The sequence below is a fragment of the Ascaphus truei genome, chromosome 11 (genome assembly GCF_040206685.1).
Source record: "Ascaphus truei isolate aAscTru1 chromosome 11, aAscTru1.hap1, whole genome shotgun sequence".
In the NCBI taxonomy this organism is placed as follows: Eukaryota; Metazoa; Chordata; class Amphibia; order Anura; family Ascaphidae; genus Ascaphus; species Ascaphus truei.
In genome coordinates this window covers 53,191,894-53,215,485 of record NC_134493.1, presented here as the reverse complement: position 1 = coordinate 53,215,485, position 23,592 = coordinate 53,191,894, and the positions used below count along the sequence as shown (strand labels likewise).

General features: G+C 48.7%; 2 protein-coding genes across 4 annotated transcripts in view; one reads left to right on the top strand and one right to left on the bottom strand.

The window, feature by feature from the left end:
- CORO7 (coronin 7) overlaps positions 1 to 13,412 on the bottom strand; it is a 201,408-nt gene extending 187,996 nt beyond the window's left edge. The window contains exons 1-5 of the mRNA XM_075566337.1: positions 13,336 to 13,412; positions 12,530 to 12,619; positions 8,603 to 8,816; positions 2,306 to 2,402; positions 2,099 to 2,173 (exon numbers count right to left, since the gene is read on the bottom strand). Coding sequence (XP_075422452.1) covers positions 2,099 to 2,173; positions 2,306 to 2,402; positions 8,603 to 8,662 — 232 coding nt within the window. The 5' untranslated portion in view covers positions 8,663 to 8,816; positions 12,530 to 12,619; positions 13,336 to 13,412. The remainder of the gene's footprint in view (positions 1 to 2,098; positions 2,174 to 2,305; positions 2,403 to 8,602; positions 8,817 to 12,529; positions 12,620 to 13,335) is intronic.
- A 101-nt stretch (positions 13,413 to 13,513) lies between these two features.
- DNAJA3 (DnaJ heat shock protein family (Hsp40) member A3) lies at positions 13,514 to 23,531 on the top strand. 3 transcript variants are annotated; one of them, XM_075566340.1, is made up of 12 exons: positions 13,514 to 13,691; positions 14,705 to 14,829; positions 16,008 to 16,091; positions 17,071 to 17,268; positions 17,418 to 17,570; positions 18,375 to 18,522; positions 18,886 to 18,950; positions 19,914 to 20,042; positions 20,804 to 20,919; positions 21,062 to 21,159; positions 21,680 to 21,804; positions 23,014 to 23,531. In XM_075566340.1, the coding sequence occupies exons 1-11, from the start codon at positions 13,553 to 13,555 to the stop codon at positions 21,790 to 21,792; spliced, it is 1,368 nt and encodes a 455-aa protein (XP_075422455.1). In that variant the 5' UTR covers positions 13,514 to 13,552; the 3' UTR covers positions 21,793 to 21,804; positions 23,014 to 23,531. The 3 variants fall into 3 exon arrangements, with proteins under 3 accessions (XP_075422455.1, XP_075422456.1, XP_075422457.1); XM_075566341.1 differs by lacking the exon at positions 23,014 to 23,531 and having other exon boundaries at positions 21,608 to 21,805; XM_075566342.1 differs by lacking the exon at positions 21,680 to 21,804 and having other exon boundaries at positions 13,515 to 13,691.
- The last annotated feature ends 61 nt before the right edge of the window (positions 23,532 to 23,592 follow it).

Sequence of the window (23,592 nt, the reverse complement as noted above, 5' to 3'; positions counted from 1 at the left end):
GAGAGAGAGAGAGAACACACAGCGTGAGAATAAGAGAGAGAGAGAGAGAGAGAGAACACACAGCGTGAGAATAAGAGAGAGAGAGAGAGAGAGAGAGAGAGAGAGAACACACAGCGTGAGAATAAGAGAGAGAGAGAGAGAACACACAGCGTGAGAATAAGAGAGAGAGAGAGAGAACACACAGCGTGAGAATAAGAGAGAGAGAGAGAGAACACACAGCGTGAGAATAAGAGAGAGAGAGAGAACACACAGCGTGAGAATAAAAGAGAGAGAGAGAACACACAGCGTGAGAATAAGAGAGAGAGAGAGAGAACACACAGCGTGAGAATAAGAGAGAGAGAGAGAACACACAGCGTGAGAATAAGAGAGAGAGAGAGAACACACAGCGTGAGAATAAGAGAGAGAGAGAGAACACAGCGTGAGAATAAGAGAGAGAGAGAGAGCACAGCGTGAGAATAAGAGAGAGAGAGAGAGAACACACAGCGTGAGAATAAGAGAGAGAGAGAGAGAGAACACACAGCGTGAGAATAAGAGAGAGAGAGAGAGAACACACAGCGTGAGAATAAGAGAGAGAGAGAGAGAACACACAGCGTGAGAATAAGAGAGAGAGAGAGAGAACACACAGCGTGAGAATAAGAGAGAGAGAGAGAGAACACACAGCGTGAGAATAAGAGAGAGAGAGAGAACACAGCGTGAGAATAAGAGAGAGAGAGAGAACACAGCGTGAGAATAAGAGAGAGAGAGAGAGCACAGCGTGAGAATAAGAGAGAGAGAGAGAGAACACACAGCGTGAGAATAAGAGAGAGAACACACAGCGTGAGAATAAGAGAGAGAGAGAGAACACACAGCGTGAGAATAAGAGAGAGAGAGAACACACAGCGTGAGAATAAGAGAGAGAACACACAGCGTGAGAATAAGAGAGAGAGAGAACACACAGCGTGAGAATAAGAGAGAGAGAGAGAGAGAACACACAGCGTGAGAATAAGAGAGAGAGAGAGAGAGAGAGAGAGAGAAAGAGAGAACACACAGCGTGAGAATAAGAGAGAGGTGGAACACAGTGTGAGAGTGAAAGAACACAGTGTGAGAATAAGAAAGAGGTGGAACAGTGTGAGAGAGAGAACACACAGCGTGAGAGAGAGAACACACAGCTTGAGAGTGAGAGAACACAGTGTGAGAGAGAGAACACACAGCGTGAGAGTGAGAGAACACAGCGTGAGAGAGAGAACACACAGCGTGAGAGTGAGAGAACACAGCGTGAGAGAGAGAACACACAGCGTGAGAGTGAGAGAACACAGTGTGAGAGAGAGAACACACAGCGTGAGAGTGAGAGAACAAAGCGTGAGAGAGAGAACACAGTGTGAGAGAGAGAACACACAGCGTGTGAGAGAGAACACATAGCGTGTGAGAGAGAACACACAGCGTGTGAGAGAGAACACACAGCGTGTGAGAGAGAGAACACACAGCGTGTGAGAGAGAGAACACACAGCGTGTGAGAGAGAGAACACACAGCGTGTGAGAGAGAGAACACACAGCGTGTGAGAGAGAGAACACACAGCGTGTGAGAGAGAGAACACACAGCGTGTGAGAGAGAGAACACACAGCGTGTGAGAGAGAGAACACACAGCGTGTGAGAGAGAGAACACACAGCGTATGAGAGAGAGAACACACAGCGTGTGAGAGAGAGAACACAGCGCGTGTGAGAGAGAGAACACAGCGTGAGAGTGAGAACACAGCGTGAGAGTGAGAGAACACAGCGTGAGAGTGAGAGAACACAGCGTGAGAGTGAGAGAACACAGCGTGAGAGTGAGAGAACACAGCGTGAGAGTGAGAGAACACAGCGTGAGAGTGAGAGAACACAGCGTGAGAGAGAGAACACACAGCGTGAGAGTGAGAGAACACACAGCGTGAGAGTGAGAGAACACAGCGTGAGAGTGAGAGAACACAGCGTGAGAGTGAGAGAACACAGCGTGAGAGTGAGAACACAGTGTGAGAGAGAGAACACAGCGTGAGAGTGAGAACACAGTGTGAGAGAGAGAACACACAGTGTGAGAATAAGAAAGAGGTGGAACACAGTGTGAGAGAGATACCCGCAGGATACCTGAGTGACAGTTCAGCCGGGACACCTTCCTCTTCTCGCCGCTCCCGACCTCTAGCGATGCGATTCCCAGCACCCCTGAGAGAAACAAGACAACGTGAGAGACCCTTCCAGACATCTGGGACATGTGATAGGAGGCAGGCCTCCCATGATACCCCAGGCCCATGCTGCCCAACGGTGGTTATCGAAGAGGCTGATACTGCAGCTTACCCGTGCTCTCCGTGTTATATGCAATCAGACGGTGCCCACACTTGATGTTGTTTCCACCAGAAGTAGACGGTCCAGCTACAATGTCCCCAATCCATGCCTGAAAACACAGGGCAGAATATGACCACAGAGGCTGGAACTTCTAGGGCCTAATACCTCGAGGACTGGACAGAATAAAGGACAGGAGATGGAGAGCCTCCAAGGCCATGAGGATTTATGGGCTATCATGTCTAAGGTGAAACACCTCAAAGGCAGGTCGGCCTAGCGCAGTAGTTCCCAACAAGGGGACTGCCCACTTAGTAAGGCCCAAACTGAACCTTACCGCAGGTGGTATAGCTATCCCATCAGGAGCTTCCAAAGTCGCTCCCCACAATGCTTTGCAACCACAGCAGCGAGGCATTGTGGGACGTGACTTTGGACGCTCCAGCAGCGAGTGGCAGCTCCATGCTGCCTGCACACACTGAGGGGCAGTTTGGGGCCTTATTAAGCAGGAGACTCCCCCCACGAGCTCAGGACACTATCCTGCCTGGGATCGGTCACAGTTTGCTAGCGATTAGTCGGTAATAAGATTTATTCATTAGGGGTTCGCGGAAATAATATTTTCTAGCAGGGGGAGCCACGTGTAATAAAGGTTGGGAGCTTCTGGGTTAGGAGATCAGCAATGCAGAACCTGTGAAGACCAGGAGCAAGTGCTGTCTACACCTGGGACTGGGGGCGGGTGCTTTCCCTAGCCGGAGCCTTTCTTTCTCTGTTGTGCTACAAGTATTTGCCGATTGAGGATCAGGAGCAAGTGTCGTTTCCAGCAGAGCCGGTTCTTTCATCTAGAACGGGACTCCTACTGTTGCTACAACCGGGAGTGGGTGCCGTCCCTACCGGGAGTGGGTGCCGTCCCTACCGGGAGTGGGTGCCGTCCCTACCGGGAGTGGGTGCCGTCCATCTGTATCTGGACTTTTGTTTGTTCACTTAAATACCGCCCCATTGGCGGCTCTATTCACAGGAACCTGCATTTTATCCTACGATGATCAAGGGAACGTTTGTTGGTTTTTAATCTCACTATTTCTATCTAGAAGTCTCTGTACTTAATCACTAGAACACTATCACAAGCAGCTTAGCGCGCACCCTCTGTTTCTACATCAGATATAGCAGGTAGTGAAGGCCTTGCTTGTCGGGAGAGCTTACAATCTAGGAGGTAATAAAGGGGCAATGTTGAAACAAAAGCTAAAGTGGCTACCGCATGGGTAAGACTTATCTATAAAATGTTTTACCAGGAAGTAATACATTGAGAGTCACCGCTCGTTTCCTGGGCACAGCGTTATGAGAATACGTGGTTGCATTAAATGAACCGGTAATACATTTCATTTACAGGCATTTCATGGACCGTTAGAGAGGAAGCTTGAAACATAGACCCTACCTCTCAACCTCAATGATCTACACATGTGTATCAATAAAAGTATGACAAGGTGCATACAGGGAAAAGTAATATATAATGGCAACATCGACCCCAGCAAGGGGCAGAAGGTCCCTAATTTACTTGAAGATGAGGATAATAGACTATTATCTCTCTAGGGATCCCAATATGCCCTTAATAGCCATCACAAATGAATTTATAACAGTGGAGAACTAATGGGGGAACCCTTGGGACTGTAAGTAGTCTCTAAAAAAGGGATTTTTTTTTTTTTTTAAAGATTAAGTCAAAGATTACATTCAAAAACGGTAGTGAATGTTATATACAGTGAAGGATTTGATAAAAGCTCTGGTGGGGAGGTAGCTGTCTGGCTAGTAAGGGGAGTATGAGTGATATATTCCACGGACTGAATCACTGTGGGTATATAGATTGGTGCACTGAAATGGTGAGTGCATGCCACAGTATATCAGTCTCGCACTAGTAGTTATAGTGGATGTAACCACAGTAGTATATTGCGTATATTGCGCAGGGTTCTTTACAGTAAGGGCAGTTACAATGTGGGATTCATTACCCATGGAGACTGAGATGGCAGATACAATAGATTTGTTCAAAAAAGGTTGTACAACGCGAGGAAACCTACAGTGAAATACGGGACATCCAGAGTCCAGTTTAGGCTTGGAGCCTCCACGGAGTGGAAGAGACCGCTGCGACACAGTCACCCCCCCTCCCCGTGACACAGTCACCCCCCACCCCTCCCCGTGACACAGTCACCCCCCACCCCTCCCAGTGACACAGTCACCCCCCACCCCTCCCCGTGACACAGTCACCCACCCCCTCCCCGTGACACAGTCACCCCCCACCCCTCCCCGTGACACAGTCACCCCCCCCCCCTCCCCGTGACACAGTCACCCACCACCCCTCCCCGTGACACAGTCACCCACCACCCCTCCCCGTGACACAGTCACCCACCACCCCTCCCCGTGACACAGTCACCCACCACCCCTCCCCGTGACACAGTCACCCCCCACCCCTCCGAGTGACACAGTCACCCCCCCCTCCCCCGAGTGACACAGTCACCCCCCCTCCCCGTGACACAGTCACCCCCCACCCCTCCCCGTGACACAGTCACCCCCCACCCCTCCCCGTGACACAGTCACCCCCCACCCCTCCCCGTGACACAGTCACCCCCCACCCCGTGACACAGTCACCCCCCACCCCCACCCCGTTTATCTTTTTTGTTTTATTTTGCTAGTCATGTTTGTACATTTGCAGTTTGTTTTCATATACATAAGGTTGTTATATGCAAAATGGATGTGTGTTAGATATAGAGGTTAAGTTTCACAGAATATGTATTGCCAGCAATGTTGTAAGTAAAGCTGGGATAATACTTAACAAAAAATGAGACCCCTTGGGGGGGATCCTCACGGTCTCATTGTATGTTTGCTTTGTTGAAAATAAATAAAATCAAAGTTAAAAAAAAAGGTCGGATATCTTTTTAGAAAGGAAAGGTGTACAGGGATATACCAAATAAGTAAACATGGGGAGGATGTTGACCCAGGGATTAATCCGATTGCCAATTCTTGGAGTCAGGAAGGAATTTATTTTTCCCCTTATGAGATATCATTGGATGATATGACACTGGGGTTTTTTGTTTGCCTTCCTCTGGATCAATAAGTAAGTATAGATATAGGATAAAGTATCTGTCGTCTAAATGTAGCATCGGTTGAACTTGATGGACGTACGTCTTTTTTCAACCTCATCTACTATGTAACTATAATCACAACTACACAGCTGTATATAAATCCGTACCTACGTGGATACGCCCCAAGACGTCTGGTTTAATGCCAAAGGATCCTCTTATAAGCGGATATCAGTGTCTTCATATGAATCAGCTACCCTCCACGGGTTATTCATGCACATTACATTGCTATTCGCCACAATCAGAAGGGTATCCGTATACCCGATGTCATCTTTTTACAGATATGCCCCGACCTATATTTGAATTGTCTCTAAAGACAAGAGAAAGCCTCCCAGAGTATGGGTCCTATATATGTGTGTCCGTACGTAGGGTATAGCTACATATAGGTGGGGCGCTAGTATAAGATAAGTGTCGCTAGGCGGAAGTGCGCAGTTATATATTTCTGGCTTTATAATGATGGTTAAAGCACAGTTGGTGCAGAAATGAATGCACAGATGTCATGCGTGCAAACAATTCAAAAATACGTTGAGACATATCTGTACATGTACCTCCCTCTCCCTTTCCGGCATCGCTGGCATGTACCCCCCTCTCCCTGCTTCCTTTGCGGCATCGCTGGCATGTACCCCCCTCTCCCTGCCTCCTTTCCGGCATCGCTGGCATGTACCCCCCTCTCCCTGCCTCCTTTCCGGCATCGCTGGCATGCCCCCCCCCCCCCATCTCCCTTTCAGGCATCGCTGGTATGTACCCCCCATCTCCCTTTCAGGCATCGCTGGCATGTCCCCCCCATCTCCCTTTCAGGCATCGCTGGCATATCCCCCCCCCATCTCCCTTTCAAGCATCGCTGGCATATCCCCCCCCCCCCCCATCTCCCTTTCAGGCATCGCTGGCATGTCCCCCCCCCCCCCATCTCCCTTTCAGGCATCGCTGGCATGTCCCCCCCCCCCCATCTCCCTTTCAGGCATCGCTGGCATGTCCCCCCCCCCCCATCTCCCTTTCAGGCATCGCTGGCATGTCCCCCCCCCCCCCCCCATCTCCCTTTCAGGCATCGCTGGCATGTCCCCCCCCCCCCCCCATCTCCCTTTCAGGCATCGCTGGCATGTCCCCCCCCCCCCCATCTCCCTTTCAGGCATCGCTGGCATGTCCCGTCCCCCCCCATCTCCCTTTCAGGCATCGCTGGCATGTCCCGTCCCCCCCCATCTCCCTTTCAGGCATCGCTGGCATGTCCCCCCCCCCCCCCATCTCCCTTTCAGGCATCGCTGGCATGTCCCCCCCCCCCCCCCATCTCCCTTTCAGGCATCGCTGGCATGTCCCCCCCCCCCCATCTCCCTTTCAGGCATCGCTGGCATGTCCCCCCCCCCCCATCTCCCTTTCAGGCATCGCTGGCATGTCCCCCCCCCCATCTCCCTTTCAGGCATCGCTGGCATGTCCCCCCCCCCCCCCCATCTCCCTTTCAGGCATCGCTGGCATGTCCCCCCCATCTCCCTTTCAGGCATCGCTGGCATGTCCCCCCCATCTCCCTTTCAGGCATCGCTGGCATGTCCCCCCCATCTCCCTTTCAGGCATCGCTGGCATGTCCCCCCCATCTCCCTTTCAGGCATCGCTGGCATGTACCCCCCATCTCCCTTTCAGGCATCGCTGGCATGTCCCCCCCCCCCCCCCATCTCCCTTTCAGGCATCGCTGGCATGTCCCCCCCCCCCCCCATCTCCCTTTCAGGCATCGCTGGCATGTCCCCCCCATCTCCCTTTCAGGCATCGCTGGCATGTCCCCCCCATCTCCCTTTCAGGCATCGCTGGCATGTCCCCCCCATCTCCCTTTCAGGCATCGCTGGCATGTCCCCCCCATCTCCCTTTCAGGCATCGCTGGCATGTCCCCCCCATCTCCCTTTCAGGCATCGCTGGCATGTCCCCCCCATCTCCCTTTCAGGCATCGCTGGCATGTCCCCCCCATCTCCCTTTCAGGCATCGCTGGCATGTCCCCCCCATCTCCCTTTCAGGCATCGCTGGCATGTACCCCCCATCTCCCTTTCAGGCATCGCTGGCATGTACCCCCCATCTCCCTTTCAGGCATCGCTGGCATGTCCCCCCCATCTCCCTTTCAGGCATCGCTGGCATGTACCCCCCATCTCCCTTTCAGGCATGTACCCCCCATCTCCCTTTCAGGCATCGCTGGCATGTACTGGGCAGACTCCGCTGCAGGAAACCGTGGAGGAAATGAGAATCTTGTGACATCTCCAAACAGACACGCAGCAACTATTTTGTTGGGTGGGTGATGTGTGTGTGGGGGGGGGGGGGGGGTGATGTGTGTGTGTGTGTGTTTGTGTGTGTGGGGGGGTGTGTGTGTGTGTGTTTGTGTGTGTGTGTGTGGGGGTGTGTGTGGGGGTGTGTTTGTGTGTGTGTGTGTGGGGGGGGGGGGTGTGTTTGTGTGTGGGGGGGGGGGAGGGCTGTACATATGAAATCAGTATCATACATAACTACAGGGATAGGTCAACTCCAGTCCTCAAAGGCCACCAACAGGTCAGGTTTTCAGGATATCCCAGCTTCCACACAGGTGGCTCAATCAGTGGCACAGTCAAAGACTGAGCCTCTGATTGAGCCGCCTGTGCTGAAGCAGGGAATTAACCCCCTGCATCCCATATCTCCAAGCCAACCAGGCCCCCCGGAGAAACCCTTCAACTTTCTGGCCCCTGTGTCTCCAACGGTGCCGGATCTCGCGGGCTGACATTAACCCTCTCCTGCCCAACCTGCTCATATTAACCCCATCCTGCCCGCTCGCACCTTAACCTCTCCTGGCCAACTGCTGGTTAACCCTCTCCTGCCCACGCACTTATAGATATTAACGCTCTCCCGCCCATGCACATACAGATATTAACCCTCTCCTGTCTGCGCATATTAACCCTCTCCTGTCTGCGCATACATATATTAACCCTTTCCTGCCCACGCAAAGATATTAACCCTCTCCTGTCCCTGCGTACAGATATTAACCCTCTCATGCGCACGCAGATATTAACGCTCTCCTGCCCATACAGATATTGACTCTCTTCTGCCAGCGCTCATACAAATATTAACACTCTCCTATCCGTGCTGATATTAACACTCTCCTGCCTGCGCAAATATTGATATTAACCCTCTTCTGCCCGTACAGATCTTAACCCTCTCCATGCACATGCATATATTAACTCCCTCCTCCCTGACTCACCTCTTTCTTGGGGATCTTCGGGATACAGTTCTTGAATTTGGATGCCCTGAAGCGGTTCATGTTGCAGACAGTCCCTCAGTGTGACTGTGACTGTCTCTCTTCCCTTCTCTCGAGTTCCTGAGACAGCAGACAGCGATGCAATCGGTCATCCATTGCCACGCCCTGTTCCTGCTCAGCTCTATCCATTCCTCTGGGATCAGCTATGTATGCCTGCCTATATTATTAGTGCAATAATTAATAAAGCAGCCTGCTAATAACATGATCATTAATAAAGCAAATGCAGGTCGCATCTAAACACATCAGTGTGGTGCTATTCATATATATTTTTTTTAACAGCATTAGGGAAATTAGTTCTTCTACAGAACATCATTTAATAAAATTCAGGTTGACAGAATTATCAGAACTAAAATCCAGACTGTACGGTGCAACGTCTCTATCAGGATAACCTTGGCTTTCTTTATATAGCTTTTTATTGAGACTATTTTGTGAGTAACCTTGGGCTGAATCCTTGCTTCATCACTGGAACATTTATATATACAGGTTTTCTTTGTATACCATTTGTATATATTTATATTTCTGTTAATATTTTACAAAAGAGCTAAAGTCAAGCACACCAAAAAAAGCAATCAGTGATGTTCAACTCCAGTGCTCATGTCCCCCCAACAGGTCAGGGCTTCAGGCTATCCCAGCTTCAGCACAGGTGGCTCAATCGGAGGCTCAGTTGAAGACCTGTGCTGAAACAGGGACCGATGGAGCCACCTGTGCTGAAGCAGGGACTGATTGAGCCAACTGTGCTGAAGCAGGGGCCGATTGAGCGAACTGTGCTGAAGCAGGGGTCAATTGACCCACCTGTGCTGAATTAGACAGCAAATCGTCCAAACTTTAAAGTCCAAATGTTAATATTTCACATCATCTTCATTTACTTGTATATTGGATTAGTATACAATCAATCTTATCACCATCGCATTTTTTGCATTTTGGGGTTAACACTTATTTTTATATATATATATATATATATTATTCTGTAATGGTAGTCCTGTTACAGATTTATTACATTTTGGATTAATGCCCTTTAACTGCATTTCAGAAAGTTTTTTGCAACATTATTGCTGTAAAAAGAGATATGCAGAGAGGCTTTCTAACATAAATCTCTTTTTCTTGGAAACGAAAGCGGAATTTAATGACGGAACTCCGGTTGGGAAAATAAAAAGAGTATTGGTGCCCATTGGTGCCATAGCACCCCATCCTCTGTATAAACTTATTCCAGTATGGACACAGGCCTGACTGGTTCACTAACACGCAGGGGTGCTGACATGTAGGTGCAATCTGACATTGTTGGCCAGTTGAATGGAGGAGGGTTTGTCAATCAATTGTGTTGTTTACCTTAGCCCACCCTGTCCTTATCAGAGAGCCAATAAAGATAAGGGTTGTGGAAGAGGGGGGGTTGTGGAAGAGGGGGGGGGGGGCTTTGCCTGTTCAAACTATTGTTGAACACATAGTGACATCAGGCAAAAGGGAAAAGCCAGAGGAAATCAAACCTCTCCTGAGTCCTAAGCTCATAAAGTTTATATAATCATTTAAAAAAATAACTTAGAGACAGTGCGGCGGTGGCGGTAAGGCCTGATCGGGCTCACGCAGGACAGATCAGGCTGCCGAGGACCCCGTACCGGACCACGGAGGAGCGTGGACCTGGAGGTTGACGGTACCCCGTCAGCACTAACAGAGCCAGTGAGGTCTGAGAGCCGCGGTGGAGAGAAGTCAGGCAGGGACACAGGAGGCAGCGCTGCATGTTGGCGTGCGGCCGAAGGCACTGTGCCAAAAACCGATCAGGGAGGTAGGGCGAAGTCCCAGGGGAGGCTGAGATCCTGCGTGGGACCAAGGAGGAGACATCCGCTGGGCCGCTTGGAGTGGCCGCAGTCCAACCAGGCTTCGAGGGGGAAAGTGATTGAGGGAAGGGGTGTGAGACACCCTAAAGGCCATAGTGTAAGGCCAGCACCAGACTGTACGTCACAGGCCCCGGGAAATCACAGCGTGCTGCGGCACATGTTGCTGTTCCTCCCCCACCAGAGTCACTGGTGTGCCTCCATACACCTCTATCTTGGATCAGGCTGGCATGGACTGTGGAAACCCCCTCCCCCCTACCTTCCTCTAAAGCACAGACCTGCACCAAATAAAACTAGACAAATCTAACCCAAACACCACCTAAGATGGATACACTTGTGAATAAAGTAAGTAGCATGCCATCGGGAATGGAAACCTAGAGAGGGAGCTCCAGGGACCCTCCCGAGCATAGTATTAATAAAAACAAGTTTCCAACTTTATAATCGGAGCCTAACACTAACCTGGAACGACAGAACCGCATGTAACGAGTGCTCACAACAAACAGGACGGGACCGCGAGGCTGAGGTGGGGATGTTGGTATACACCGACCTACAACCGCGTAACCGCATCCGGAGTGCAGAGTGGTAGTCGTGCAGCCGGGTCAGGGTAGGAGAGGTCAGGTTGGTCGTGATACTCGCTGTGGTCAGGATTGGAGAAGTTGGATGGCCGTTGTGCGTAGCTGGGGTCCAGGAGTAGAGAGGTCAGAATGGTCGTTGTGCGTAGCCGAGGTCCAGGGGTCAGAGAAGACAGAGGTCCAGGTGCAATCCGAGGTCAGGGTACTACGAGAAGGCAAGGCAGAATACACAAGGCAAGGAAAGGCAGCAGGGTGCATGAGGCAAGCACTACGTCACAAAGCAATGGTTATGCTCAGCCAACTTGCAGCAGGGATGGCTGAGCATATAAAGGACAGGCAGCCAATGGCAGTGGAAGAAAGGAGTTCCGGCGCCACAGCCAGTGACAAACATCAAAAGTACTTCCAGGTTCGTAGAAAAAACTTTATTGAAGCCTCACAAACACACGGCTTCACCACGATCTCCCCCTCAACGCGTTTCACGCTATGGAACAGAGCGCAGGACAGGCTTTCTCTTTGCAAGCCAATGGCAGGGCTGCACAAGGCTGTGAGCAATGAGTGTTCAGGGGTATTATGTCTACTGGTAAGTAGGACGGAGTGTAGCGTAGGTGTGGAGTAATTATGGATAGAATTAACCCCATGCGTGTTCCTGGTAATGCGGCGCCGGTGCACGGAGGACGTTCTTCGTGGCATTAAGGGACGCGGGGCAGGCCTAAGTCCGATCCTGGTAGGGGTCGCATGGCGCCTGTGTGCAACCTCAGTGTGAGGAGCGTCACCCGTCTCGTCACGGGACGCGTCACGGGGCAGGACCCAAGATATCTGTCATATTCAAGATGCCCTCAGCCAAGGAGTTTTCACGATTCTTCGGTGGAACTCAGGGCGCCACTAACCGGGAACCTGAGGGGACGCCGAGAGACGAGTCATGTGCTGAGGAGGAGCGGACGGAGGAGGCCAAGGGTGGCGAAGAGATCACAAGAATGTACTTAGAAGAACGTTTACAAAAGATGGCCAACAATATGGCACAGACCTTCCAGTCTAACCTCCGCTCAGCCGTTAAAGAGCTTAAAGAAGAGATTTCAACACTGGGCTGCCGGACCACAAACTTGGAGACAAAGATGGAGCAGTCCCTCCAAATGCAAGTCAGCACTGACAATGAAATTCTCAAACTAAATTTTGAAATCAAACTCCTTAAAGAGGGTCAGGAAGACCATGAGAATAGAGAAAGGAGACAGAACATACGAATTTGAAATATTTAGGAATCCGTCCCCGCCGATGAACTTGGACCATACCTCAGCAGATTATCACAACTCTGGACCCAACCCTGTAAGAGAGGGAACTCCAAATGGACCGTGCCCACAGGGCTTTAGGCCCCAGATCAGATGACCCCAGAAGATGCAGAGACGTTATAATAAAAATGCATCAATATACTACTAAAGAAAGGCTCATCAGATGCTGCAGAGAATAGGGGGACATACCCTTTGAAATTGCCACTTTGCAAATCTTTAACGACCTCTCTAGAATCACGGTAACAGAATCACGGTGAGCTGAAGCCGCTCATCTCCCTCCTAAGGAAAAGAAAAAACATGTCACTGCCATGTGTACATTTTCCTCCTATGAAGGACTGACTTCCCAAACATGTCTCTGCCATTAGTACACTTTGCTCCAAAAAGGGACTGACCCCTTAAACATGTCTCTACCATTAGTACACTTTGCTCCTAGGAGGGGCTGACCCCTTAAACATGTCTCTGCCATTAGTACACTTTGCTCCTAGGAGGGACTGATCCCTTAAACATGTCACTGTCATTAGTAAGTACACTTTGCTCCTAGGAGGGACTAACCCATTAAAGGGGACCCTGCTCTCCTTGGTTCTGAACCCTCCTACTCTTTTAATAGTACATTATAAAGATCAATGTGTTATCAATGTGCATTACCCCCCAAGCTGCCATAGGGGCCTGCACAGACTGTGATGGCAGTTAATAATTATTTGATATTATGCTTTCAAGAGAAACATTAAAGGGTTTGCAACTATAAAGCAAATATGTCAACTTCCAAGAACAGACCAGTGAGATTCAGGGGGCTCTGCATGCAACCAATAGCATTTTAATGCAAATGTAGTCATTCTTTAGCAGTGATCCCTCAGGGAAGATTATGGTAAAAAGAAGTGAGACCGACCCCAAATCAGTGACACTCACAGAAAACCAATGAAAGTTGACATGTCTGTTAAAGCTTGCACTAATGAGTGGAAGGTGCAAATACTAAAAGCAGTGAAGGAGTTAACAACCATAGCGGACAGATGTCCACATGTCAATACTGGCTCTACCACTACCAGCTGAATAGGCGCACCAACATGGCACATCAGAGACTTCCGGTGAGTTCTGTGACAGCTACACCAGTTGGGGGGAGTAAGATGGCGCATTTCCAATGATCTAATGACCTCCCCACCTCCCTCCCCCTGAGTGTTTGTGACGCATGTGCAGTGTGCCGGTGTCCTGGGCAAGATGGCGGCTCGCTGTTCCTCGCGTTGGTTCTCGGTCGCTGTGTCCGGGGCGCGGGGCCGCTTGCCTCTTGGCGTCCCCCGGTGGCCCCGGGCTGAGGGTGCTCTGCTGCTGGCGACCACAGCACGGGGGCCCGCAGCGGGTAAGCGGCGGGGGTAATAAGGCACAAGAGGGGGCAGTTAATGACATACTGTTACCTCTCAGGCGGGGTATTTAACGTGTCCTTAACCTTGTGTCACTCGTTCTCTTGCCACGTACGGGGCAGTTATTGGAGACATAGCAGTTAGTTTAGGAGGGAGAGGGGTAATTGTAGGGGTTATTATCCCAGTTAGACTGCCCTTTTTATGTGTGTAGTTAAAGGAGGAATGTGTTGGGTACTTATCCCTGTTGTACGTTGTACATGGGGTAAGTACTTGGGGCATTTATAGGGTTATCTCTAACCCCCCCCCCCCCCCCCCGCTCCCTTTGTTAGGCTACGTCACTCATGAGTGTGGAACGGGGGTATCTATGGGATCACAGTCGTCCCTTCTACATGGGTTAGTTATTTATGAGGTGGTTTTTGAGGGCATGTGTGTTACCCCCTGGCACTGTTTAAATAACATAGGCAGTTATTGGGGGGCATTGGTTATTACTCCAATCAGACTGTCTTTACCCATATGTGGGGTTGTTTATATAATAAGATAGTTATTGGAGGACTGCATAGGGTACTTACTCCTGTTGTCCCTTTATATATAGGGTAACTTTTTAAAGGGGTTAGTCACTTAGGGCGTTTATAGGTTATCTCCCTCCCCCCACTACCCCAATTTGACTTCCACCCCTAATGTGCGGAGTAGTTATTGGCAGCCTTTTGAGGGGTATATGGATGTTTATTATTCCTTGTGGTTTTCATGCTCATCAGAATTGATGGGGCATTGACACCTTTCTTTTGCCCTTGCGATGCTTTGCCCTGTTTCTGGTGAAGGGGTTAAAGGGCTATTTGATGGAGTTATTGACCCTTGCGAATTCCCCCATACTCTGTTTTGCGTGTTAGCGAGTGAAGCATTTTGAGGACTAGGCAGACTTAACTTCTCCTCTTCTCCTTGAAGTGGGAGATGTCACCGTGGGTGGCGGGGTGGGATTTTTGGAGATGATGTTGACCTCTGCCCTCTTGTGTAGGTCCTTCCAAGCGCCTCTCCCAGTTTCACACCAGTTCCTCCTCCTGCAACAAGACAGACTTTTACCAGGTTCTGGGGGTCCCGCGCACTGCCACCCAGAAGGAAATCAAGAAGGCCTATTACCAGGTACCCTCGCTGTGCGTTCCCATCCCACTGTCGCCCAATAACACGTGCTTATCCTATCTATCTCCTCCCTCATGCATTTATAATGGGGTTAAAGTGCCTTCTCTTCTCCTCCTGAGACCTAATTGCAACATGGTTTATATAGGACCGGTTTCTTTTGGTGAGGGTAAGCTGATTATTTTTTGGCTTTGTGCCCAAAATGTCTAGTTCAGTGGTTGTCAACTCCAGTCCTCAAGGGCCCCCAACAGGTCAGGTTTTAAGGATATCATTGCTTCAGCACAGGTGGCTCTGTCTTTGATTGAGACACCTGTGCTGAAGCAGGGATCTCCTGAAATCCTTCCCTGTTGGTGGCCCTTGAGGACTGGAGTTGGTCACCCCTGGTCTAGTTAAACATTGCTCCCTGTATCCTAAGGAGGCGCTTGTCTCTCTGTCTTGCTGCAGAAGGGTTAATGAGTATACCCCGTGTTTTCACACACACGATAGGATATTCATGAAGGTAAATTCTATTAAAAATATATTGTTCTGGTTAATATTAGATGGTAAACTCTCCAGGACAGGGATTTCCTTTCCTATTGTCTGATTATTTGGTGCACTTGTATTATAATTTTGTAAAGCGCTGAGTAGATTGTGGGTGCTGTATAAATAAAGATATACACAAATTTACTATGTCACAGTAAATATTTAGGTAACTAGTCACGGTGTCTGAGTGTATTTGCTTTGGTTCTGTGTTTGCGCTGCAGCAATATCCCATCAGTTATTGTGTCTTTCCAGTAGTAATGGGGACAGGCTTCTGTTAAAGGAGCAATCCATCCGAACTAACCATTTTATTTTTGTGGGATTAGATCCGGGGGTCCTCCAGAGATGCCTGCTATCCCCAGGAACCACCTAGTTGCTGAGGTACTCCCTGGTGAAGATACTTGTATTATTTTCTAGTTTTTAAAGGGAATTTAAATGGTCATCAAATAGGAAACCGCAACCGAGGATGTTGCAGCTTCCTACTGGCAGCCATTTTGTTTCCCCTTAAATTATAAACCCACTAACTTTACCGCTACGTGTCTCAGGTACTGAGGGGTTCCCAAAGCTTAACATAGTGGCGTTTGACTCAAGGGCCCCCTGGTTTACAGCATGTAAAAAATAAATAAGTTTTGATGTTTAACGTTCTCCTGTTTTTGATGTCCAAGCTGGCCAAGAAATTCCACCCGGATACCAACAAGACAGATCCACAGGCCAAAGAGAAATTCTCTCAGCTGGCAGAAGCATACGAGGTAAAGACGGCACACGCTCCCCTTAGCCTCTGTGTGTTACCTGTGACAGTAATCCCTGCAATGCCCGAGGGGTTTCACTGGCTTAGAGGACAGAAGGGAGAGAGGATGGGATGAGGGGATAGGATAGAAACGTTCAAAGTGCAGGAGAGCAGCATATTAAAGAGAAGAGGGAAGAGGGTCCTTCTCTGAAGCTGGAGTGTGGGAGGCTCAGGGGAGATGTGAGGAAAAGGCGGTGGAAACGTGACAGAGCCTCCTAGCAGATGTGGTAGGGGCCAATACAGAAAGGAAATGATAAAATGCTTGGTATACACACAAGGTCATCCTAAATATGGAAAAAAGGCAAGAATCAAATCGGGTCCGGGGGTTTTACAGCAGGTAGAAAAATGGGCAGATTTTGTGTGCCAAGTGGCTCTTTTCTGCTGTTAAAGTCTATGTTTAATGTTAAGTGTTGTGCCTGCTATGCATTTCAACACCTATTAAAGTATCGGAACCAAATCTTGCATGATGGATCCTGAGATCAAGAAGCAGGTTTGTGTCTGTCTGGATACAATTTGCAAATATCAGCACTGACATGACTGATGAAATCACCAATGACATGATCCCATCACACAATCCTTAAGCTCCTACTTAATCTTGGTGACTCTGAAAATCCAATTTGCAACATTAGGAAAAATACAGGAGCGAGCAAAGTTCTTCCCGTGCGCGAGATTGTTAGGGACAAGAGCACAACGTCCCACACATATGCAGAATTAGAGACACTCGATCGAACACTTCAGCACCTCAGAGGCAATGAAATGATTATGGGGGAGCTGTTGGTTTAGCAGGGGATTTGGCATTAAGAAACAAAAAAATGAAATGATCTATTTATAAATCTCAGTATTTTGTGGTTTCTCAGAATTCCCGAGCAACACCGGGTACTTACTGATTTTTTTTTATTAACCATAAAATACTAGCATCTGTTAAAATGCTCCCGCTACAGGTGCTGAGTGACGAGGTGAAGCGCAAGCAGTATGACACTTACGGCACTGCTGATTTTGCCGCGGGCGGCGGAAGAGGGCAGCAGTACTGGAGCGGGGGCCCCAGTGTCGACCCGGAGGAACTCTTCCGCAAGATCTTTGGGGAGTTCTCGGGGTCGTCTTTTGGGGACTTTAACACCGTTTTCGAGCAGCCGCAGGAGGTGAGAGCACAGAGCAGCGAGCTTCGAACATGCTGCTGCAGTATAAATTGGTAGCGAGTACCGCTGTACAAATCCCAACTATCCAAAGCTTCTCCCAGATCCAAAATGATATCGCACCAAACAAATAACCGCTCCTCTTTTCTGTGCAGTACGTCATGGACCTGACGTTCATTCAGGCGGCCAAAGGAGTGAACAAAGAGATCTCTCTTAACATGACAGACACGTGTCCGAGGTGTGACGGCAAAGGGAACGAGCCCGGCACCAAACTGCAGCACTGCCACTTCTGCAATGGCACCGGCATGGTAAGAGAGACATTGACCCTTATCTATAAAGCGGGGCTATGCCGCAGAACGCAGAGACACACCTCACATCCCGTTCAAGTGGACAAGTTGTAGGGTGTCTCGTGGACTTCCCCAACCACTGTGAAAATGTCTGATGGGTCATATTAAGAAATAGACCCATACAGTTGGGCAGCGCTTCATCGGTCACAGACCTTTGAGTCCTTCTCCACCCATAGGACTGACGTATTTTGGCAAGAAATAATTATTTCCCAAACTTTAGGGGTTGATTGCATACTAAATTCTCAGTGTATATCTATTAGTAATAGTACCTGCCTATGTCAGAACCTACGTCATTTGATTTGTTTTGTTTTTTTAACTATCCCCTATCATTAGGTGACTACCCTTATTTTATATTGTTTGTATAAATAAAAGCTATGTTTTTATTACTCTTCAGATAACTAATTTCTACCTTATCTGGGGGGTTACCAGTCATACCTACCTTCACTAGACTGAGTGTTAGTCGTACTTTCACTTATATCTCTGTATGACCAAAATCCTATTATTCAGGTACCTAGAGAGTGCACGCAATTGGGTTTTCCAGTTTCCCTCCTTTGGAGAGAGACACTTCTCCTTCTGGTTGCTACTATTAATACCCCAGTGCACCCTAGCTACCATCAAGGTTGAGCGGGTGGACATCCAATTTTGTACACGACTTCTGGAATAGCACTGCTTGGTAAATGTGGGATGTAACGCCTCCACTACCAGAGTGGTTAATGGGGTCAGCGAGGAGAGGAGGTTGACTCCCAATTTTGTCTCCTGGAATAGGAGACTATTAACACCGGCCCATTCGTTATGCGGTCGACGTGTCGACGTTGCGGAGGGAGAGGCTCCGTCATGACCAATCCTTGCCTGTCCTGTCGGGGGAGTGGCCAAACCAAGCAGAAGAAGACAGTGACCGTTCCTGTCCCTGCCGGTAAGTAGGGGGCGGAGGAGTTTGTTGTGCTATTCATATTCCTGTGTCTTTCTCTATGCAGTGAACTCTTGGCCCACCATTTTGTGTTTGGGTGACTAGGTTTCGCCTTCTGTGTGCGTTCACAGACCAGCTTAGTGATAAGAGCAGAGAAACCCAATTTGAATCGAGTCCATAAACAAGTCACTTTTTTTGTCTTGTGTACCTCAGACAGCAAAAAATAGATTGTAAGAGCCAGGACTCGTGGCTACAACACTGATAAAACATGGTCAGCATTACACAAGAAAGATATTGTGTATGACTTTTCACACTGAATATTTGACCTGTCTATGGCTGTGTGGCACACTGTGCTTTTCTCTTCTCCAGGTGTGGAAGATGGGCAGACTGTTCGGATGCCAGTGGGGAAAAAGGAAATCTTTATCACATTTAGGGTAGGTGCGGACTCCGGGCTCATTTTAGAGTCAGCTGTCCCATGCCAAGCGGTCTGTGTGCATCACTTTATGCATGCACGTCCATGGTCCCTCAAATGGGCCGCCAGCGCACTGATGAACACTGTCCCACTCCTCTCCTTATACTGGGAACTACTGATTAACACAGGAGTGGGCAGTACTGTAGTTAATTAGTGATTTAGCATTGTCATTGGGGAGCAGGAAGAAGCTCTGATCCGCACCAGAAACATTTCCACTCCCCCTGCACTGGGGAGAGAGAGATCAGGCTGCTGAGGTGGCCAGCGTTTGGGGGCCGTAGGTAAAGCCCTTGAGGACTGTCTGTTGCCCTCCTGTGTCTATGGTAGTGAGTATTGCACAGTTGCAGAACCTGCTGATGGCATTGGTCAGTTCTGCACAGTAGAGGGCAGCAGGCAGTGATGTAATTATCGGGCAGTATCCTTGATGTAGACTTTGCCTCTTGCACAGCACAGGCCTTACAACCTCTTGCATCAGACACACGTCTGTTGTTTCTAACCGGTCTACATCTGAATACAGCACGTGATGTCTTCGTAGCTCTGCTTTGTACAACATATTTTGTTTCTATAAAGAATTGTTGTAACCTACAACTTATTATTTTCACATCCCTGTGTACCGGTATCACTATATGAAAAAATGGCGCCCACCGCACTCTTTCATGAAGGCGTTTAATGGAAAGCACAGACATAAGGAGTAATAAAACCAGTAACGATGCTTTTGGGCCACAATGGCAAGTAAATGGACATTACTAGTATCCAGTATGACTGACCGCGTAATGCAGGCAGCACCAGCAATAATCAGGGATAATTATTGGTATAAGAGAGGCAATAAGGCCTTGCATAGAAAATATATCTTATTTATAATATAGATACATTAATGGCTTAATGGTCATAGGTTGGCATCAATAAAATTTGTGGTGTCTGTTTACAGGTGCAGAAGAGCCCCATCTTTAGACGAGATGGGCCAGACATCCACTCAGATCTGTTTGTGTCCATCGCTCAAGCCATCCTGGGAGGCACCGCCCGGGCACAGGGACTCTACGATCCTGTCAACGTCGCTGTAAGTGTTGCTCTATCCCCCCCTTTCTTAATACTGATAGAGAGTGAAGGCCGTTTCCCTGCACTAGGGACTCCCAACGGGGGTTGCTTGAGGTGTCTCCAAGGGGTTCCCCATAACAACATATCTCTAATGGCGGATCCCAGGCAGTATGTAGCCGGTTCCTGAGCCCGTGTGGGGACTGCGCACTTAGTACGGCCCCGAACTGATCCTTAGCGTGGGGGGTATCGCCGACACATCAGGAGCTTCCAAAGTCGCTCCCCACAATGCTTTGCATCCACAGCAGCAAGGCATTGTGTGGTGACTTTGGAAACTACCGCAGTGAGTGACAGCTATACCCCCCCATGCTGTCTGCACACACCGAGGGGCAATTTGTGGCCTTATGCATGTGTTCCCCCCACAAGCTCAGGACACGATACTGCCTGGGGTTGGTTGCACGTCTGTTGGCCATAGTCTGAGTTGACAATAAGATTTATTGATTAGGGATTTGCAGAACATCTTTTTTTAGCAAATTGCAAAAAGTGTTGAACTACTGCTCTGCACCAGTAATCCAATGAACATATTGCACTACGTGGAGGCAGGATGTGAGTCCACAAGACAAAACCATTGCTATTGGAGATCCATTTTACATTTTTTGGGAACTACTGCAGTTTGCATTAATATAATACAGCTGTATAGTGTCATTTGTTCAGCAAAAATGGATTGCTGATGTTTCACTGTGTGCGCTTCTCTGTCCCTCTTCACCTCGCTGTTTCTGGGCACAGATCCCGGCCGGCACTCAAGCGGACCAGAGAATTCGAATTGGTGGGAAAGGAATCGCACGGGTGAACAGCTACGGCTTTGGAGATCACTACATACACCTGAAGATCAGGGTTCCCAGGTGAGCAGGCGAAGCAGAGAGATGAGCCAAATGGGAGACAGGAGAGAGGGGTGAGCTGGCTGAGATGCCAGCTAGCAGGGTTGTGAGTAAAGGACAGGACACATGGTTAATTCGGCCATTGCTTCTCTCTCTCCCCCCTCAGGCACCTTACTGACAGACAGCGGGCACTGATGCTGACCTTCGCAGAGGATGAGACGGATGTGGACGGCACAGTGAATGGCGTCACCAACACGACGACAGGTGAGTTGTGTAGCCAGCATGCTCTGTTGATGTCGGCCAACAGCTAGTGAGCCATAGTAAATAACCCTTCTGTTAAAGGAGTAATCCAAGTGGCGACTTAGTTTCCCCCCCCCCCCAAAGCTAGACTGCTTTGATTGCTTCTTTAATAGCGTAGTGGCATTCAACACCTTGCACAGCAATGAATTTGGCACACATACACCCACCAATACTTGGTCCAACGCATCTTTCCATGTAAGTCATCTGTTCTAGAAATATAACCCCTATTGAACTTCCACCGTGTCTTTCTATAGTAGGGAACCCTTGGCATGCCTTTACCTTTAGGAGAAACTTAGAACATGTCCTCACAACCTAAGCGCCTTGCTCTCTGCACAGCAAATTTTGGTTGCGTTAAAATATTGAACGCAAAATGACCACTAAGAGAACCCCCTTTTTCCCTGGCTGGTATGAGTCAGAGCAGTGCACCTTCCTGGGGTGTGTAGGTGGTAAAGGCCCCTGATGTCCGTTTGCTGTTTGTGCCCAGGTGGCAGCGCACAGCACAGCTCTGCAGCAGGGGACGAGAAGCTCGAGGCTGAGCAGGCAGGGGAGAACAAGGAGGGATTCCTAAGCAAACTAAAGAAAATGTTTAGCTCCTGAGGCCTCAGTGAGGTAGGAACAAGTCTGTGTTTTTTGTCTCTACCCCATATCATTTAAAGCAGCAAAACCACTAGTGTTCTCTAGCAGTGAGTATGACACGTATTCACACTGATTACTAGAAAACCTTCCAGCAGTGGGATGGCTGCACTTTAGAAACACGTTTTTATATACATTTTTAATTAGGCCTTAGTAAATATGTCTGCCTCTGTGATGCTTTCCAAGCCGCCAAATTGACACTACTTGGGCTCACAGTACGCGCGTGACTCAAACTGAGGGAGCAGGGCAGGGAGACTAGTCTCGCACAATCGGGATGGGAAGCTTTACACATGTTTGAATATATAGTTAGTGTTTCGGTTGGGAGGTTTTCTCCCTGTTCGGCCTCATTCTCTCGAGCTTCTCGCTTCACCTACCCGCTGCTGTTTGCGTGTTTACTAAAGGCAAAGGTTTCTGTTAGAAGCTTGATACAAGTGTGTGGGACTTTGACTACTATGCGGTCTCCATATGTGGCTTCAAATGTTTTACGTTGTGGTTCTTTAGCTGGAATATTCATTTTCTACTATACATGATATACATACCAGACAACTCACAGTATGGAGAGATGGACGCTGGGTATTGCCCAGAGACAGGAAAAATGGTTTAAAACCCAATCAACTAGTGATTATTCCTTGGCACCTTGAAAATGAACATGCGATACTGAACGTAGCTAAGCAATTTCAGCTTTCTAAAAGTTTCTGACTGTATAGAACAAAATCAAAATATCTAATTGGAGTACTCTGTGTAAATTCTGACCATACCACGAACCATAGTTCTGATTGTAACCACCCACCCTTTTCAGGTGACACTGTTCGTTGCACTCCGGATAGGCACATAAACATTTTGGTAATGGTAATATGCTCTACTGCAGGTGTGCCCAACTCCAGTCCTCAAAGGCCACCAACAGGTCAGGTTTTGAGGCTATCCCTGCTTCAGCACAGATGGCTCAGTCAATGACTGAAACACCTGTGCAGAAGCTGGAATATCCTGAAAGTCTGACCTGTTGGTGGCCCTTGAAGACAGGAGTTGGCCACTCCTGCTCCATTGTCTTTTTAAAAGCGATTATAAAAAGTCTTGCTGTTTTTCATAGGTATGCAGCACATTGTTCATTTTAGAAGAGGGTTAAATAATTTTCCACACAAACTCTGCTGTTGCATTATAAAATGAACGTGTCTGTGTATATTGCAGGAAAACGATCTACAGGAAACTAGCCTCGCGCTGGCGGAGCTTCCTGGTCATCTCCGTGAAACCGAGAGCAACTGTTTTTGCCAGCCAGCAGTGGGCTCAGTCACGTGGACCAGTACCATCCAGAATGTGCTCCCAGTCAAGCAAGCCCCCATCTGCCCCATGTCGCTGAGTGAAATCCGGACACGGCACCATTTGTCAAGACAGCCTAGTGTTTGACTCATGTGTAAGGAGTAGGCACCGACAGACTGGCCACCATGTTCCTTTCTTGTCAATTTTAATATATGAAAACTAAAACAAACAAGTATTGTTTCTCAATGTTCACCCAGTGCTGTCTCTGCTGTCCTACTCCACATGTTATTACAATACTATCCTATTGCTGCAGGCAATGCCTGCATTGACATGTAGTGGAAGTCTCTTCGGCACTGAAACATCTCTCAACTCTTCCACGTGCTGTTGTTTTTTTTTTCCTGCTTCCAATCAGAGGAGACACAATAAAGTCAAAGCACGAAGACCTAAAACACCTCTACAATTTCTAATGCTTCATAATTTAAAATCTGGTGTAAAGATGACTTCTGTCTC

Coding starts and splice junctions, on each gene's coding strand:
- DNAJA3 (XM_075566340.1), top strand. CDS start 13,553: ATGGCGGCTCGCTGTTCCTCGCGTTGGTTCTCGGTCGCTGTGTCCGGG. Junction 14,830..16,007: donor TCAAGAAGGCCTATTACCAG/GTACCCTCGCTG, acceptor TTGATGTCCAAG/CTGGCCAAGAAATTCCACCC. Junction 21,160..21,679: donor CGTCACCAACACGACGACAG/GTGAGTTGTGTA, acceptor GTTTGTGCCCAG/GTGGCAGCGCACAGCACAGC.